The sequence below is a fragment of the Pristiophorus japonicus genome, chromosome 15 (genome assembly GCF_044704955.1).
Source record: "Pristiophorus japonicus isolate sPriJap1 chromosome 15, sPriJap1.hap1, whole genome shotgun sequence".
NCBI lineage: Eukaryota > Metazoa > Chordata > Chondrichthyes > Pristiophoridae > Pristiophorus > Pristiophorus japonicus.
In genome coordinates this window covers 141,564,217-141,582,822 of record NC_091991.1, presented here as the reverse complement: position 1 = coordinate 141,582,822, position 18,606 = coordinate 141,564,217, and the positions used below count along the sequence as shown (strand labels likewise).

The following is an 18,606-nucleotide window of genomic DNA, read 5'->3' as shown; positions in this document are numbered from 1 at the left end:
ACAGCTGTCAGGTGCTCTGTCCCCAACTCTGCTGATAACAACCAGCCGCAAGATTGGAAAGAAGTTATACAAATTGAGGTTACATTTTAAAAAAGGCAATGTTTTAATTCTCGGTCTCAAACGTTGCTCCTATCCAAAATCGAGACATTTATTTGGTAAATTAAATGTAAGGCGGTGGGATATTTGTACAATAAATGCTCAAGGGATATGGCCATTGTTTACCCATATTAATGAAGATTGTTTTATTGTGCAGGTGAATTATGCTCCAGTTATCTTTAAATATTTCAAGCAGGCAATTTAAAAAAAAAAAGGAGCTTGAAAGTGAGAAGATTGACGAAAACAAAAGTGAAAGTTAGTTAGAAAGCAGAAACTGGAGATGAATCACATCAGAGAAAGAGAACAAAGACTGAACAAAATGAAGATGGTGTATAATGTGGGGAAATGTGAGGTTACTGACTTTGGGAGGAAGAATAAAAAAACAGTATTTTTTTTTAAAAGTTGAGAAATTATTAAATGACAGTTGAGATTTGGGTGTCCTTGTACAGGAAGCACAGAAAGTTAGCATGCAGGAACAGCAAGCAATTAGTAAGGCAAATTATATGTCGGCCTTTATTGCTAGGGGGTTGGATTACAAGAGTAAGGAAGTCTTGTTGCAATTGTACAGGACTGTGGGACACCACACCTGGAGTACTGTGCACAGTTTCGGTTTCTTATCTGAGGAAGAGCATACTTGCCTTAGAGGCAGTGCAACTAGATTGATTCCTGGGATGAGAGGGTTGTCCTATTAGGAGAGATTTGAGTAGATTGGACCTATACTCTGGAGTTTAGAAGAATGCGAGGTGATCTAAATGAAACTGATGGGGATTGACGGGGTAGATGCTGAGAGGCTGTTTCCCCTGGCTGGAGAGTCTAGAACTAGGAGGCATAGTCTCAGGACAAGGGTTGGCCATTTAAGACTGAGATGAGAAGGAATTTCTTCACTCAAAGGGTTGTGAATCTTTGGAATTCTCTACCCCAAAGTGGATACTCAGGTCTTTGAGCATATTCAAGGCTGGGATAGATAGATTTTTGGACTCTAGGGGGATCGAGGGATATGGAGATCGGCCGGAAAAGTGAAGTTGAAGTCTTATTGAAGTCTTATTGATCTTATTGAATGGCGGAGCAGGCTCGAAGGGCCATATGGCTTACTCCTGCTCCTAATGCTTATGTTCTTATGAAGCACTGTAATGAAGAGGAAAACTGGAAAGGGAGAGAGAACTGAAATAGAAAATAACAGCAGTGAGAATATTAAAAAATGTGAAAAACAGAAAATATGCATTTAGTAATCCTTTTATAAAGAAGAAAGGGTGTAATGTAATATGTAAGAAGAAAGGGTGAAATGTAGTGTGCAAGGGCGATAGCTACAAAATAATAGTTATAGAGCTACATTGGCTCCTGGTTAAGCAATGCCCTGATTTCAAAATTCTCATCCTTGTTTTCAAATCCCTCCATGGCCTCGTCCCTCCCTATCTCTGTAATCTCCCATTTGTAGTAAGTGTGCTTTTTTAAATCAACCTTTTCATAAATTAATTATCTCGTGAAACAAAAGTGTTAACTTGAAATGTTCTGATTTTTTTTCAGTGTGGCGATCGTCCAAAGATCAGCCGTCAAGTGTCGTTATATCTCCTTTCACAGGTATGAAAAAGTCAGCCTTCCAATTTTTAACTTAAAGATCTGATTTATAATATGTTATTCAACTAATCGCTCTGAAATTTTAATGGCCTGTTGATTTTAATTTCAATATTTCATTAAGATTAACTTAAGTATTGAATACTACGTTACTAATAAAAATGCAAGAATTAGATTAACACAAATAATCATCAGAGATGAAAGTTGAAAAGAAATTCTTGTGGCCTGTCTACTTCAAATTTGTCAATGTGATTGTTTGATGAAAGGAGTCTTAGCTGATGTGAAGCTGTATTTAATAATTGGAGATGTCCTTCTATTTATCTCACCTTCCTGTCCTCCCCTCCCCCACCCCCCCCCCCCCTCCCATTTCTTCATCCCCCTTTTCTGTTACTCTTTTCTCCCTATCCTAAAGATTAGGCTTGTACAGCACAAACCTTTTTTCAGCCCAGAGGGTGGGCAGGGAGCTCCCTTTCAAGTGCACAAGGCTGTCATGGCTTGGGTCACGATACAGTTCTTTCTCTACTCTTTTTGAGAAGTACCTTAAATCCACTTAACTGATATAGCTGAAGAAATTTGGTTGTAATCTGGATTGCAGATGTATAGTGCACCTGTTAGTTCACTCAGTTTTGGTCGCGATGGCTGCTCAATGCAGGATTCTGATAAAACAGTCAGGAGCAGATGTCATGAGGGCTAAGTTCTGTCCTGCCACAAATAGGGAATTTTCTGTAACAGGTTTTTTATGTGATTTTAAAATTAGCCTTTGGATTAGCTGTAACTCCAAAAGAGTTTATTTGTCTCTGGGTCAACAGAATAGTCAATATATGAAAATTATCTAGTGTACATCCAGAATTTCTGTAAGTATTGGATGATAGCAGTTTGTTAGTTCCTTACCCAAAAGACCAATCACCCAATACATGAGAGAGCCTGATTGTTAGACAGCAGGTACTGTCACACGTGAGCTTCATCCAGTTAACCACAAATGCATTTTCTGAGAGATCACTGGACAGTGAACAGGAACAGGGGTCCTGGCTGGTTTCCCATCTCACCTTTGCCTGGGATGTTCATGAAAATGTTTTGCCTGCAGTGCCCCATCCTTCTCCCTAACTGAGATTGACTGATTCTGCAACACAGCTTGCATTTATATAGCGCCTTTAACATAGTAAAATGTCACAAGGTACTTCAACATAAGATGGGGTTTGAATCTGGAACAGTTCCTGGTTTGTTTGGATAAGCCCACACAGCAACTGGAGAAGCTTTTTGCTGAAACTGTTGATGTTTTTTTGGGAATAAGTACAGTATTTTAAAACAATAGTATTAGAGTCTGAGGTTTTATGTTCCTGGAAATATAAGCAATTCTCTCAAAAATGCAGGAGATCCAGGAACCTGTGATTGTATAATGCTTTATTCTGGGAAAAAAAGTAATCTCTCGGTTCCTATTTTTAGTCTCCTCCACTTCTTAAAACCTGTCCTCTGGTGTAGCTGGCTGTTTTGACGTCTAAAGATAAGCTTAGCGGCTTAGCCACAGGGGGATTTTAATGTGCAATCATAAGAGGTCAGGCAACATAATTGAGTGCAGCTCTTTTTAACAAATACTCTTTAATGGGGGAAGAGCTTGCCGGTCCGTTTCAGTCTATGTCTTTGCTATAATCTGATACAAATTTTTTATTGCTTGTCCTGCAGTGAATTGATTGTCAGTGATGGAATCGACATTAGTATAACTTTAATTACAGTTCTGAAATTTTATTGTCTTAAAAAATATTTGGGTTGCATGCTTTATTTTATTGAGAAGGCAAGGTAACGGGGCAATGGTTAGAGTTCAGGATACCACCAAAGTTGAAAAGAGTATGCTAGAGGGGTAATTTTGAATATACTACTGGTGGGGAGTCTTGTCTGTGTGTTGCACATATTAGAAATTTAGATGTGCGCTACGCATAACTTTACAACAATTTAAAATTAGTGGTTGGAAAGTCATGCGGAGCATAACAGACGGCCTATTCTATGCCCTTCCCAACTGGTGATCTGCAGCGGAACTCCTGCTTTCCACCCGCAGTTTGCTGGTGGCATTTAAATGAGATCCAATGCAAATTTTGCTTGGGCCTCGGGCCAGCACGGACTGATACTCATGGTGAGCTCTTAGTAGGCAACACTCCCTTTTGGGCAACACAAAGGCACAATATTGCATGTTGGGTAAAACAGGAAGTGGTGATTAGGTGATGCTAACCTTGGGTTTTAAAAATTGAGAAATTGCAGGAGTGAGGGCAGATGAGAAGTGATGTAATTTTTACATTCTGAGGAAAGAATGAGTTGGAAGGGGAGATTTTGTGGGGATATTGGGAGTAGGAGGCGTATGAAGGATGGAAGGAACAAAAGTAGAAAGTTCAGAGCAGCACTGACCACAGCAGTATCAGCAAAATAGAGATGAGACTAATGTAGGTCCCTTGCAGTCAGAATCCGGTGAATTTATAATGGGGAACAAGGAAATGGCAGACCAATTGAACAAATACTTTGGTTCTGTCTTCACTAAGGAAGACATGAATAACCTCCCGAAAATACAAGGGGACCGAGGGTATAGCGAGAATGGGGAACTGAGGGAAATCCTTATTAGTCAGGAAATGGTGTTGGGGAAATTGAAGGGACTGAAGGCCGATAAATCTCCAGGACTTGAGAGTCTTCATCCCAGAGTAGTTAAGGAAGTGGCCCTAGAAATAGATGCATTGGTAGTCATTTTGCAACATTCTATAGACACTGGTTCAGTTCCTATGGACTGGAGGGTAGCTAATGTAACCCCACTTTTGAAAAAAGGAGGGAGAGAGAAAACTGGGAATTATAGGCATGATATCAGTGGTGGGGAAAATGTTGGAATCAATTATTTAAGATGTAATAGCAGCGCATTTGGAAAGCAGTTACAGGATCGGTCCAAGTCAGCGTGGATTTATGAAAGGGAAATCATGCTTGACAAATCTTCTAGAATTTTTTGAGGATGTAACTAGTAGAGTGGACAAGGGAAAACCAGTGGATGTGGTATATTTGGACTTTCAAAAGGCTTTTGACAAGGTTCCACACAAGAGATTAGTGTGCAAAATTAAGGCACATGGTATTGGGGGTAATGTATTGACATGGATAGAGAACTGGTTGGCAGACAGGAAGCAAAGAGTGGGAATAAATGGGTCCTTTTCAGAATGGCAGGCAGTGACTAGTGGGGTACCGCAGGGTTCAGTGCTGGGACCCCAGCTATTTACAATATACATTAATGATTTAGACGAGGGAATTGAATGTAATATATCCAAGTTTGCAGATGACACTAAGCTGGGTGACCGGGTGAGCTGCGAGTAAGAGGGGACTTGGACAGGTTAGGTGAGTGGGCAAATGCATGGCAGATGCAGTATAATGTGGGTAAGTGTGAGGTTATCCACTTTGGTTGCAAAAACAGGAAGGCAGATTATTATCTGAATGGTGACAGATTAATAAAAGGGGAGGTGCAACAAGACCTGGGTGTCATGGTACATCAGTCATTGAAGGTAGGCATGCAGGCAGTAAAGAAGGCAAATGACATGTTGGCCTTCATAGCGAGGGGATTTAAGTATAGGCGCAGGGAGGTCTTATTGCAGTTGTACAGGGCCTTGGTGAGACCACACCTTGAATATTGTGTGCAGTTTTGGTCTCCTAATCTGAGTAAGGACATTCTTGCTAGAGAGGGAGTGCAGCGAAGGTTCATCAGACTGATTCCTGGGATGGCAGGACTGACATATGAAGAAAGACTGGATCAACTAGGCTTATATTCATTGGAATTTAGAAGAATGAGAGGGGATCTCATAGAAACATAAAAAATTCTGACGGGATTGGACAGGTTAGATGCAGGAAGAATGTTCCCGATGTTGGAAAAGTCCAGAACCAGGGGTCACAGTCTTAGGATAAGGGGTAAGCCATTTAGAACTGAGATGAGGAGAAACTACTTCACTCAGAGAATTATGAACCTGTGGAATTCTCTACCACAGAAAGTTGTTGAGGCCAGTTCGTTAGATATATTCAAAAAGGAGTTTGATGTGGCCCTTACTGCTAAAGGGATCAAGGGGTATGGAGAGAAAGCAGGAATGGGGTACTGAAGTTGCATGATCAGCCATGATCATATTGAATGGTGGTGCAGGCTCGAAGGGCCGAATGGCCTACTCCTGCACCTACTTTGTCTGTTTCGATATATGAGAGAGTGAGACCAACTATCAGATGGCAAATGTTTTCTTGCATCCGCTCTAGAAGTCTGTGAGGTTCTTGAGCCTGCCCAGATATGAGAGCAATATGCAAACCTTGGGCCGACATGATCTTTGTCGCGAGGTAAAAGTTAATGAGGTGAAAATAAGTTTTTGGCACAAAAGAGGAATCCCAGCTTCTTGTAAGCGGCTTTAGCAAGAGATAATCTATGGGAATTGCATTTGAAGATCGAGACTTTAGTGAGGCCAAGGATGTTAATAAACAAAGAAGGGCTAAGGATGGAGCCTGCAATTGTAAGAGGTGATAACTCCTGGTTTAACCAAAAAGGGCGCAGAGTCGTTAAAGTAATGCCTCCGCATGCTGGCCTGAGACCTGTGGCAAATTTATTTTGGACGTCATTTAAATGACACCGGCAAGCTGTAGATACAAAATGGGAAGGATGTAAAATAGGGCGACTGCTATGTGGACTTGACCAGCAGGTTGATTAAGTGGGGAGGGGGTGATGGAGAGGTGATACCAGAGTTCAGGGTGGCTTCAAACATATCGGCAGTAGGCCAGAATTATTTTGTGGATTCGAGAGGTACAATCCTGCTTCTCCTGGGTCCACAAAAATCAAAACTGAAATTTTACTGGGCCCTTTTTTTTTTGAGCGGCCTTCAGCAGTCCCTTTAAGGATTGCTGGTTAGGCCACTCAGTGCCTGATAGAACTAGGCAGAGCACGCGTAACTCACGGACCACCCATTTGTACCTGAATTTTGCAATTGACCGACAACAACATTTATTTGTACAGCGAATTTAACATAGTAAAACATCCCAAGGTGCTTCACAGCAGTGTTATAAGACAAAACCGATAAATTTGACACCGAGCCACATGAGAAGAAATTACGGCAAATGACCAAAAGCTTGGTTAGAGGTGGGTTTTAAGGAGCATCGTAAAGGAGGAAAGAGAGGCGGAGAGGTTTAAGGTGGGAGTTCCAGAGCTTAGGCCCAAGCAGCTGAAGGCAAGCCACCGATAGTTGAGCAGTTATAATCAGGGATGCTCAAGAGGGCAGAATTTGAGGAGCGCAGACATCTCGTGGGGTTGTGAGGCTGAAAGAGATTAGAGATAGGGAGGGGCGAGGCCATGGACGGATTTGTAAACAAAGATCAGAATTTTGAAATTGAAGCGTTGCTTAACCGGGAGCCAATGTCAGTCAGCGAGCATATAGGGGTGATAGGTTATCGAAACTTGGTGTGAGTTAGGACACAGGCAGCTGAGTTTTAGATGACCTCAAGTTTACGTAGTGTAGAATGTGGGAGGCCAGCCAGGAGTGCGTGGAGTAATTCAGTCTAGAGGTATCAAAGGCATGGATGAGGGTTTCCGTAGCAGAAGAGCTTAGGCAGGGGTGGAGGTGGGCAATGTTACGTAGATAGAAATAGGTGGTTTTGCTGTGGGTAGGACCCTAATTAACATATTTAAGGAGCCTTGCGTCAGCTGGTTTCAGGCGGGCACCCTGGGTGACTAAAAGTTGTGGCGTCCAGTGCAATTCCGGTATAGTTCAGGCGCAGCAGATTACACTGTGAAATGGAGCTAGAAAAATGGGTGGCTATGTGTTGAATTTCTCCCCAACTATTCTGACATCCAGTCTTCGATGACCAACAATTTCCTCCAGTTAAACATTGGGCAGCAGGCTTGAAGGGCTGAATGGGCTGCACCTGCTCCTATTTCTTATGTAGAATCCATCATCTTTGTCACCCCGACTATTCTAAACCTTTCCTGGTGGCCTCCCATCATCCACGCTGTGCAAACTTTAGCTCATCTAAACCTCTACTGCCCATATCCTGTCCCACACCAAGTCCTGATAACCCATCACTCCTGTTCTTACTGACCTATTTTGGCTCACAGATACTTGATGTCTCTGATTTAAAATTTGCCATCTCGTGTTTAAATCCCTGCATGGATTTGCCCCTCCCTATCTCTGTAACCCCTCATCTCTCCATTGCACCAACTTTGGCCTCTTTTGCAGCTCCCCCTCCTCGCCTCACCATGGCAGCCATGCCTTCAGCTATCTAGGCCTCTCGCTTTGGAATTCCTTCTGGTTCTCCTACATTACAACAGCGAAGCGACTACACTTCAAAAGTACTTAATTGGCTGTAAAGCTCTTTGGGACGCCCTAAGGTTGTGAAAGGCGCTATATAAATGCAAGTCTTTCTTTTCCTCCTCCCTCTTTAAAATCCACTAATTTAACCAAGCTTTTGGTCACATCTGCTAACATCTTCTTTGGCTCTCTGTTCATTTTTGTCTGATTAGTCTTCTGTGAAGTGCCTTAGGATGTTTTTCTATGTCAAAAGTGCTCTATATAAATTTAAGCTATTGTAGCTGGGTGACAATATGCTTAATTAACATGAAAGCTTATGTATACCACATAATGGAAACTATAAATATATATATCGTGTGTGAATTCTAATCCTGCCCTAACGTAGAGTACCCGTCCTAAATTTTAACATGTTCTCTTTAACAGGCGAAAACTGTTGGTCTTTTAGTCTGTGTGAAGTTACAGCAATTGGGGGATAAAACATGTCTGAGAAGTTTCTATTTGATTTTTCACACCTTGCAATCCAAAGGTCTAGAACCTTACTGCTCTATGATAAGATATATAATTTAAAGTTTAAACTGTATGTTAATCCTGATATAAGGTATTAATCCCTGTAATTAGTAAATTTTGAGAAACATATTAAGCAATAATCAGAGCAAAACTCCAAATTTGTGGAAATCATAATGCATTAAATTCTGAAATAAAACACAAAAAATGAAATGAATGTTTTGAATCTTAATGGATCTGTGCTTAATGATTTTGGCCATTTGCTCCTGATTTTCAAGTTTTCCGATTGACTAACTACAATTGCAATTTGGTGAATTTTAACTAGCCCACTACCCTTGGGATTATGAAATTACCAATCAGTAATGCGCCTACAATCGAAGCATTTCATATACAGTTAAGAACTTCAAAAAATAATCCTATTATGCAACGATTTACCTTCCTGATTTTACTGTGAATGTCTAGTGATTTTAGTTTACTTTAAAAAGTTAAAACAGTATGGGCAAGAAATTGCGTAGCGCCCCTTTGAGGCGATTACATTTGCGGGAGCACAAAAGTATCGGCAGCCGCTACGCAATTGAATTTGACACAAACTTCCGGTTTAGTGCTCCAAGAGGGAAGTGGAGCGCTAAATCAAGCGCTATCTCTTCCCTAGGAGTGCTCAAGGGAGCAAGAGCGGCGGTAGTGACAGAGCACTGTACAATGTCCCGTGCAGTGCTGCTGGATTCACAGGCTCCTTCCCTCCCTTAAAGGGAAGGCCCAATGCTGAGGTCATTGGAAGCCAAGGCTTGGAATGGTCAACGATGGCACCTGCGATCTGCGAAGAACAGCTCCATACACTCTTAAGATTGAAAAAATTCAAAAAACAGCACACTGGGGCGTTAATACAATTTTGGTCTACCTGACCACCACTACCTTTAATTACCACTCCCCAAGCCACCGGCCAAGGTCACAAAGCCTCCTGCAGCTGCCGTTGTTGATGCCCGGCGATGCTGCAGGGGGCGGAAGTGAATTTCATATCTGGGGCGATAACTGGGCGCTGTGCACTGGATGTCGTCATGATCTCTGGGGCGCAGGAGATCGAGGCGGTAAGTTTTTTTTTTTAGTGCTAGTGCTAACCCACCATGGAAGTTCGCGGGCGTCGGTAAGCCATGAGCGCCCTGCTATTGCCCCCCAGAGTTGCTAACGCGAGGCACAAAGGAGGCTAATTTCTCCCCTTTTTTATTCACAGCACTGTACATAAAATGGGGATATTTAATTACCCACAGGATATTATATACCCTTTTTGGGAACAGAACTCTCTAGTGATTTCAAACACGTGGGCCTTTCAAAGAAGAGCCAAATGGCACCCCCAAGTGTGACATTTGCTAAAGGATTACTAAATGATTCATGCTGAGCTATAAAAATCTATACTTCAGCCCTCAAGAATGTTTCTTGAACCTTGTCCTCTTGTTAATAATTCTATTAAGGCTTCCACGAACACAATTTTTTACATTATAAATGGTGTTAATTTTAACTTTTTTTCCTTCTTAGGTGTTTTTAATTATACACTATAGGCCGTTGGTGAATTCTTTGGCTGATGTAATCTTGAATGGGGACCTTTCAGTGTTCAGTCTTCATTCAGAGCAGGATGCTTTGAAGCGTTCAGTAAGTACATCTCCTTTAAGTTGGGTTGAAATGGCTATCACTTGTAGGATAGCTGGAATAAACTTCCAACTCCCATTAATGGTCTAACTTGAGTTTGGAGATTCTTTGTTCCTTGTAATGTCTAAGCTCTTCCAGTCTTTTATGAATCCTTGGTTACCATTTATTTTTGTTTCAACTTTCATACACTTGCTGAATGCAATGGCAATTAGATTGCATAACAAACTGATAAGCAAAGTAAGTGAGAACTGAAGATAATTACTCAAAGGAAAACAAAGGTTTTGAAATCTCAGGAACATAGAATTTGTAGCTTTTTCCAAGTATTGCGCAATATGAGAACTACATCAAAAACCTTGGCAGCACTTGAACTGCTCCAGACACTCCTTCCAAAATATTAGCAAATAAAACTGCACACAATAGGAGAGACTTCCCTTGAGTTGTGATCCTTTTTTTAGACCATAAGAACATAAGAATTAGGAACAGGAGTAGGCCATCTAGCCCCTCGAGCCTGCTTTGCCATTCAACAAGATCATGGCTGATCTGGCCGTGGACTTGGCTCCACTTACCCGCCCACTCCCCGTAACCCTTAATTCACTTATTGGTTAAAAATCTATCTATCTGTGACTTGAATACATTCAAATGAGCTAGCCTCAACTGCTTCCTTGGGCAGAGAATTCCACAGATTCACAACCCTCTGGGAGAAGAAATTCCTTCTCAATTTGGTTTTAAATTGGCTCCCCCTGTATTTTGAGGCTGTGCCCCTAGTTCTAGTCTCCCCGACCAGTGGAAACAACCTCCCTGCCTCTATCTTGTTTATCCCTTTCATTATTTTAAATGTTTCTATAAGATCCCCCTTCATCCTTCTGACTCCAACGAGTAAAGACCCAGTCTATTCAATCTATTATCATAAGGTAAACCCCTCATCTCCGGAATCAGCCTCGTGAATCGTCTCTGTACCCCCTCCAAAGCTAGTATATCCTTCCTTAAGTAAGGTGACCAAAACTGCACGCAGTACTCCAGGTGCGGCCTCACCAATACCCTATACAGTTGCAGAAGGACCTCCCTGCTTTTGTACTCCATCCCTCTTGCAATGAAGGCCAACATTCCATTCGCCTTCCTGATTACCTGCAAACTAACTTTTTGGGATTTATGCACAAGGACCCCCAGGTCCCTCTGCACCGCAGCATGTTGTAATTTCTCCGCATTCAAATAATATTCCCTTTTACTGTTTTTTTTTTTCCCAAGGTGGATGACCTCACACTTTCCGACATTGTATTCCATCTGCCAAACCTTAGACCATTCGCTTAACCTATCTAAATCTCTTTGCAGCCTTTCTGTGTCCTCTACACAACCCGCTTTCCCACTAATCTTTGTCATCTGCAAATTTTGTTACACTACACTCGGTGCCCTCTTCCAGATCATCTATGTATATTGTAAACAGTTGTGGTCCCAGCACTGATCCCTGTGGCACACCACTAACCACCGATTTCCAACCCGAAAAGGACCCATTTATCCCGACTCTCTGCTTTCTGTTAGCCAGCCAATTCTCTATCCATGCTAATACATTTCCACTGATTCCGCGTACCTTTATCTTCTGCAGTAACCTTTTGTGTGGCACCTTATCGAATGCCTTTTGGAAATCTAAATACACCACATCCATCGGTACACCTCTATCCACCATGCTCGTTATATCCTCAAAAGAATTCCAGTAAATTAGTTGAACATGATTTCCCCTTCATGAATCCATGTTGCGTCTGCTTGATTGCACTATTCCTATCCAGATGTCCCGCTATTTCATCCTTAATGATAGTTTCAAGCATTTTCCCCACTACAGATGTTAAACTAACCGGCCTATAGTTACCTGCCTTTTGTCTGCCCCCTTTTTTAAACAGAGGCGTTACATTAGCTGTTTTCCAATCCGCTGGTACCTCCCCAAAGTCTAGAGACTTTTGGTAGATTATAACGAATGCATCTGCTATAACTTCCGCCATCTCTTTTAATACCCTGGGATGCATTTCATCAGGACCAGGGGACTTGTCTACCTAGAGTCCCATTAGCCTGTCCAGCACTACCCCCCCTAGTGATAGTGGTTGTCTCAAGGTCCTCCCTTCCCACATTCCTGTGACCAGCAATTTTTGGCATGGTTTTTGTGTCTTCCATTGTGAAGACCGAAGTAAAATAATTGTTTAAGGTGTCAGCCATTTCCACATTTCCCATTATTAAATCCCCCTTCTCATCTTCTAAGGGACCAACATTTACTTTAGTCACTCTTTTCCGTTTTATATATCTGTAAAAGCTTTTACTATCTGTTTTTATGTTTTATGCAAGTTTACCTTCATAATCTATCTTTCCTTTCTTTATTGCTTTCTTAGTCATTCTTTGCTGTCGTTTAAAATTTTCCCAATCTTCTATTTTCCCACTAACCTTGGCCACCTTCTACGCATTGGTTTTTAATTTGATACTCTCCTTTATTTCCTTGGTTATCTATGCTGGTTATCCCTTCTCTTACCGCCCTTCTTTTTCACTGGAATATATTTTTGTTGAGAACTATGAAAGAGCTCCTTAAAAGTCCTCCACTGTTCCTCAATTGTGCCACCGTTTAGTCTGTGTTTCCAGTCTACTTAACCCATTAAAAACCCACAGATTCCAATTGCCAAATGCATGTCTTTTGTGCTATTAATTATCATACAAATTTTATCTACTCTGATCATTTAAATGTGCCCACCATGTACAGGAAATAGGACTTTTTTTAATACATTCATAATAACTTTTAGCAGCAGGTAAGAATACTGCTTCTGTAACAATATTGTAATTATCTGTATAAATATTGAACCACAGTGCAAGATTTTACACAAATCTTGGTCAGCTATCCTGAGAATAAGCTATCCTGAGAATAACATACAACAAATGGATTGTAGTCTTGCTTTACTGGCAATTTCTGCCAATTAATTCTCCACTATGTAGAATCTGGAATATGTCTGTCCTGTTAATTTGCGTAAAGTGAAAGAAACTTTATTGGTGCAGGCTTGTGAAGTTGTGGAATGTCCTGTAATTGCTGTAATTGTAGAAAACGGATTGTGTTGTTCCCTGGATTGGCATTGACTGCATGTTACAAAAATAAAGTCAGACACTTGGGTAACAATAATGATGGGACAAATAATGAGTTCCAAAAAACCCAAAATGAAATGCATTGGCTTACTCCTTTTGGCCTTGAATTTTCTAAGTGATCTACAATTGAGAAGAAGCCATATTGTTTACTGAGAAAGGAATTTATTTAAGTCGATCTTTTCAAATACAATGAAATAGTGCCATTAAAACAAAATATTGAAAATGTAAAACGGGTCAATCTGCATCTTCAAGAGAAAATGAAAATCATGCTTATTGTTTTCATTCTTTAGAAGCTAACTTCTGAGATGTTAGCTTAACAATTAGTTATTTGAGAGCAACAATAGAAGCCTGAATCCACTTGATTGTGACACTCGATTTGGATTAGGGTGGGAAACATCCACTTAGCAATCATCCTCTGGCAAGTATCTTTTCAGTTTTGGTGGCCTGAAAAAGCAATTTGTCCGTTTGTAAGTAACGCACGTATTTCTCCTATTATCTCTAATCTTTTAATATTCTTCTGCTTCCTTGCTGCTTTTGATCCTTTGTGGCCTGTTGTAGCTTTTTCCTACTCCACTGACTAGCTCCCCGTCTGCGCCAAAGGTTGGTATTATTCCTTTATTGTGGTTAAAGTTCGTCTAGCAGCTTTGGCTAATGAAATGGCAAGTGACTTTTAAAACCAAACTGATCTTTGATTCTAATTGTATTCCTGTAGATATTGGGTTATGTACTCAGTATAAATGTCAACTTGGAGTGCTACTTTTCCAACAAGTTATATTTTAAAACCGAAACTAATGAGGGCTAAATATTTTGCTTGCCCAGTTAATAAAACAATGCTTATTATATTTCATAAGATGCAAATGATGTAGTTGGAAAAAGGGAGCACTGGCAACTTGTCTTTTTTTATATTTAAAAAAAAACACAAAACTAGATGGTGAAAATTTTGCTGGAAAGAAGTTAACATTTTTGTATATAAAGTCATGTTAATGTGATTCAGATGTTTTGACAATACTTAAAAGATATCCATCAGTAGGTTATCCAATGAGTAGCTGAACCACACAGACCCAGATCAATAACTGGTCTGTGCTGTGTTAGTGGGTCTCTGCTGAGAAGATGATGTTGGAAGTGCTACCATTGGCTAGGATTGTGTTCCTGATTTGCTATCCAACAATCCCTGCTGGAAGTGGGCTTTGGGTGAGGACAAGGCTGGGCTCATTAATAATGCCCACTACTGTTGAAAAGCCTGATAACACTTATTGTCATGGCTGATTCATGATTATTGGCTCAAAAAGGTAGTGGTGGAAACTGACATCCATAGAGTGGTCAAGCAGGATGAGAACCAACAGTGTACCATGGTCACGGTCTCTGAGGATATAATTTCTGACTTTGATTAGGGTTGTTTCAGTGTTGTGGAAGGGGTGGAAACCTGTTCGGAGATTTGCAATCAGGGAATTGAGGGGACGATGGGCACGGATTTGAGAGGCGACAACACATTCATGTACTTTGGAGATGGAGTGGTAGTTTGCAAAGAGGAATCAAAGGTGGATTTTTTTTTTATAGCTCTTCAGACTTCTTGTTACAGGTGAGGGCGGCGGGGCCAGATGATGGGGGTTTAAGGAGACGATTGGTAGTGGAGAAAAGAAGCCGGGGGTTATCTTTGCATTCCAGGATGATTCTCGAGTACTGAGCAGTTTTGCTAGAGAACAGGGCCAAATAGTGCTTGATGAATGGCTAAATCTGTTGTTCACCATATATGTTCAAGTCTGCGTCCCTTGGACTTAAATAAGTGAAGATGGGGGGGCAGTAAGGGGGAATGGCCAGGGTGGGAGAGAACAACAGTTTTACTGGGGATAAAGGCATCAGAAGTGGAGGTGAGGGATTGATTGAGCAGACGACAGGTACCAAGTATCAGGGCCAAAGAGCAGACAGTAGGGAGTTTGAAAGTGCAGTTGTAAGTGACTTGGGAGCATTTTAGCCAGGGGTGGGGAGAGTTTTTCCCACGAGTGGGCACAAAAGGAAGTGGGGATGGAAGGGAGAGGAATTGTGAAGAAAAGTAGGAAAGCCAGGGATGAAATTGCTGATTTTCATGACTCACTACCACATCCACTTAACCTTCCAATGCTAGCTTGAAAGTGTTCTTAATTGGAATAAGAATTATATTCATGGGGATATTTCAATTCAAATGGAATATTGAAACATTGATTCATGGAGCTTGAGTGTGGAACCAGCTCTGGATGCTGTACAGATTTTCGCTAAATCTGTGGAAGCTAAAAGTATACATTCCAGACTATTCTTATTTGTACTGTATTAATGCACTATAAATCATAAACTATAGGGTGCAGTAAAAGCCCAGAGTACAGTGCTGTTCTTTGTGTTAAACAAATAAAATTATAGCTAATGTCAGTGCTTCAGAATATTTTGAGGTGACAACCAAAACTTTCCTTCATGAAACGGGTAAATACATTATAAAATGTAGCTGACACACTTTTTTTTCAAAAGAAGTCTTGAATGAGTTTTAAGTAGTCTACAAATTTCACCCTTTTTTACACTAGAAGTGTCTAACCATAGAATGTTTTTATGCAGGAATTTCATGTATACCACAATAGTAGTAAAGAAAAGTGTGACTGTACGAGAGCAATGTGTGTTTGTGGTGATTGACGCTTATTCATACCAGTGTAAAGGCTACCTCAGAGATGCAGTGAGAAGCACGTCATCACATTCTGAGAAGGCTCTTCAATGGTGTGTGGTGTAGCATTGCGATTGTTTGTTTGTTTGTTTGATTGGTGGAATAGCAGAAGAGTACAGTGGCTGTTTTGAAGTTTGTGCTCTAACAGTAGATGAACTTTGTAGCCTTTATGAATCTCATTTGAGTGTCATACCATGGCTACCCATCCCCATTGATGCTGTTTCTGAACCCTCTTGGCCAGACAATGCAGAATAGTGAAATAATTTAGTCGTCATCAATCTGTATGGGCGATTAACAAAACTTAGGGGGAGAAATTCGGGTTGTTTGTACCTCCTGTTAGTGCCAATGAGGTGCAAACTATTTCTCGCCTGGGGCCGCTACCAACTCCCGCAAAATTCCGCGGGAGTTAGCGGCGGGGCTAACCAATAATGCCACGCTCCTATTGGTGGCGCCCCGGGCTGCTGCGCTGGCGGTCATCACTGTGTGCAGTGACCCGTTTTCGCCCTGGAGCGAAAATTCGGTGGCGACCAGTGAGGCTGCAGCGGGCGATGTCCGTGTCAAATTCATGGGTTGCGAACCGTGCCTCTGTCTGCTCGTGGGGTGAAAATTAGAGGGGAGGTGCGGTGCCAACATTTTTAAAGTGTCTGACTTGCAGGTCGCGGACTTGCCCTCTTCAAATCTCGGGGTCCGTGCTGCGATGTTGCAGCCCAGCACTCGGCTTCTGTGCCAGGCTGCTGCCACAGCACCCCTCTCTCCAGTGGGAGTCTCTTGTATTTGCAAAACTACTAAAATGCACCGTAGTTATTCCTTGGAGCACATTATTCTGATTTAACTATTCTGCTTTTTCATTGTTTTAAAATTTGTTTAGAAATTTTTAGTTTCCTTTTCCTAACCACTGGGAAAAGCCAGTGTCAAAATTTGAAAAATTGGTATCATATTTACTGGCAACTTGTGTTTATTTTAAATATTGGTAGTCATCTTTTGTTTTTATTTCCTGTTTTAGTCTAGACCATTTGTGGGCGCATTTGTCACTTCCTGTTAATTTTTTTAAAAACCATTGGTCATCCTTGATGTTTGCTTCCTGTTGGTCATTTTATTGACACTGAAAACCAAAATGATTTTGAATTGATTCCTATCCATTAATGCAAGTTGTTCCATTTCACATATTCTGAAAGAGTTTTCGGGAACAGTTTTAATCTGTTTTGTTTTGAGTATGTACTTGTTTTTTAATAAAGCGACAGTGGATGCTAGGCTGCTGCGATTGTGTGTATCTGAATTGACGTACAATTGAACAATGTGTTTTAAACTGCAGAAATATTTAGGTTTATCTCTGTGAATGTTATAGGATAATAGAACGACGGGTGTGTGTTATCAGTAAATATTCAACATTGAGTCAAGAATTGCTTCATTGCAGAACCTTCAGTACAGGGTTGTTTTGCACCAAAGTTCACCAAGTTGTATCATTCTACTTGGATTGAGATAAGCTTACACAACTTTCACAGAGATGCTGTTCAAGACACCTGAAGTCAGTACACCAGCTGCAAGTGGAAACTGAAAAATCTTATCTGCTAGTTTATCAACCAAGCATTGCACTTGCAGTACCATTTCAGAGTGAAATCCCCTGCTTGTATTTTCTACGAACCTCCGATGTGATTGAAGCATCAAGGTCTAGTGTTTCTTTATTTGCAAGACATTCAGGCAGTCTGATAGCATGCTGCAATGCAGAGTGGGGGCATGGGCGTGTACTGCGATGCTGCCTGTCACAAGTTCCAAGCAAAAATTTTAAACTGCAGAAATATTTAGTTTTATCTCCATGAAGATCTGGATCTTGCATACTTCAGATTCTGCACTGAACAATTTTTGATTCAATGCTGCTGAGATCTTAGAATTTAATTTTTGAATAGACTTTGATAGTTTCATAGTTTTGAACTTCAGTGAAAATAATTGTTTCCGAAGAGTCAACTTTTAACCTTCCATCCGCTTGGGGAAAAAAATTGTTTTATATATCCGAAGACGAACAATTCACCTCATATATTCGTGATTTGCAACCAAATTTAATAGAAGCATCTTCATTTTCTTGTCATCATTCCTTCTACACCCTAAAAGTTTTTTAAAACTCAGTTTAAGCATCATCAAACCATTACTTTAACATTCACCTCATATTTTCTTTTACTTTCTTTCAAGTTCATTGGGGCCCTGTATTGAGATAGCACTTCAAAGACCGGACCTTGTCCGGGTGAAATGCGCCCGCGCTGTCTCAGTTGCTTTTCAACCGAGACCACCTCTGGTTCTTCTAATGAGTCGAGTTGGGTAGGTCTTAATTCAACATCGGGTCTTTATTTCTCGAGCATATGCACGGGAACGGTATGTTTGTCTACCACCACCTTCTCAATCCAATACAATTCTGCTACCAGTTATATAGGGATTACATTGTGTTTGTTCAGGGAGGTTTCGTGTGCATTCAGATATTGTATTTAAGCTAATAACTTTATGGTGCACACAATGGCTTTGATGGTTTGTGGGCCCCGTAATCAGAGGTCGATTAGTTGGTTTCCCTGCATAAGGAAAGTTTCCATCCCATTCCTATCACGAGTTGTGTGTTATCTGTTCTCCCTGTCTGTGCATGTCTCCTTTCCTAAACTTTTCCTTGTTTATTTAATTGGAATGCGTTTAGCAGCTGGTTTATTTACACAATCAATGAAGATCACTCCACAAGCT

General features: G+C 41.0%; 1 protein-coding gene across 1 annotated transcript in view; it reads left to right on the top strand.

The window, feature by feature from the left end:
• clec16a (C-type lectin domain containing 16A) overlaps nucleotides 1-18,606 on the top strand; it is a 287,365-nt gene that overhangs the window by 37,132 nt on the left and 231,627 nt on the right. Inside the window, exons 9-10 of the mRNA XM_070901025.1 lie at nucleotides 1,621-1,674; nucleotides 9,987-10,100. Of these exons, the coding sequence (XP_070757126.1) occupies nucleotides 1,621-1,674; nucleotides 9,987-10,100 (168 nt within the window). The remainder of the gene's footprint in view (nucleotides 1-1,620; nucleotides 1,675-9,986; nucleotides 10,101-18,606) is intronic.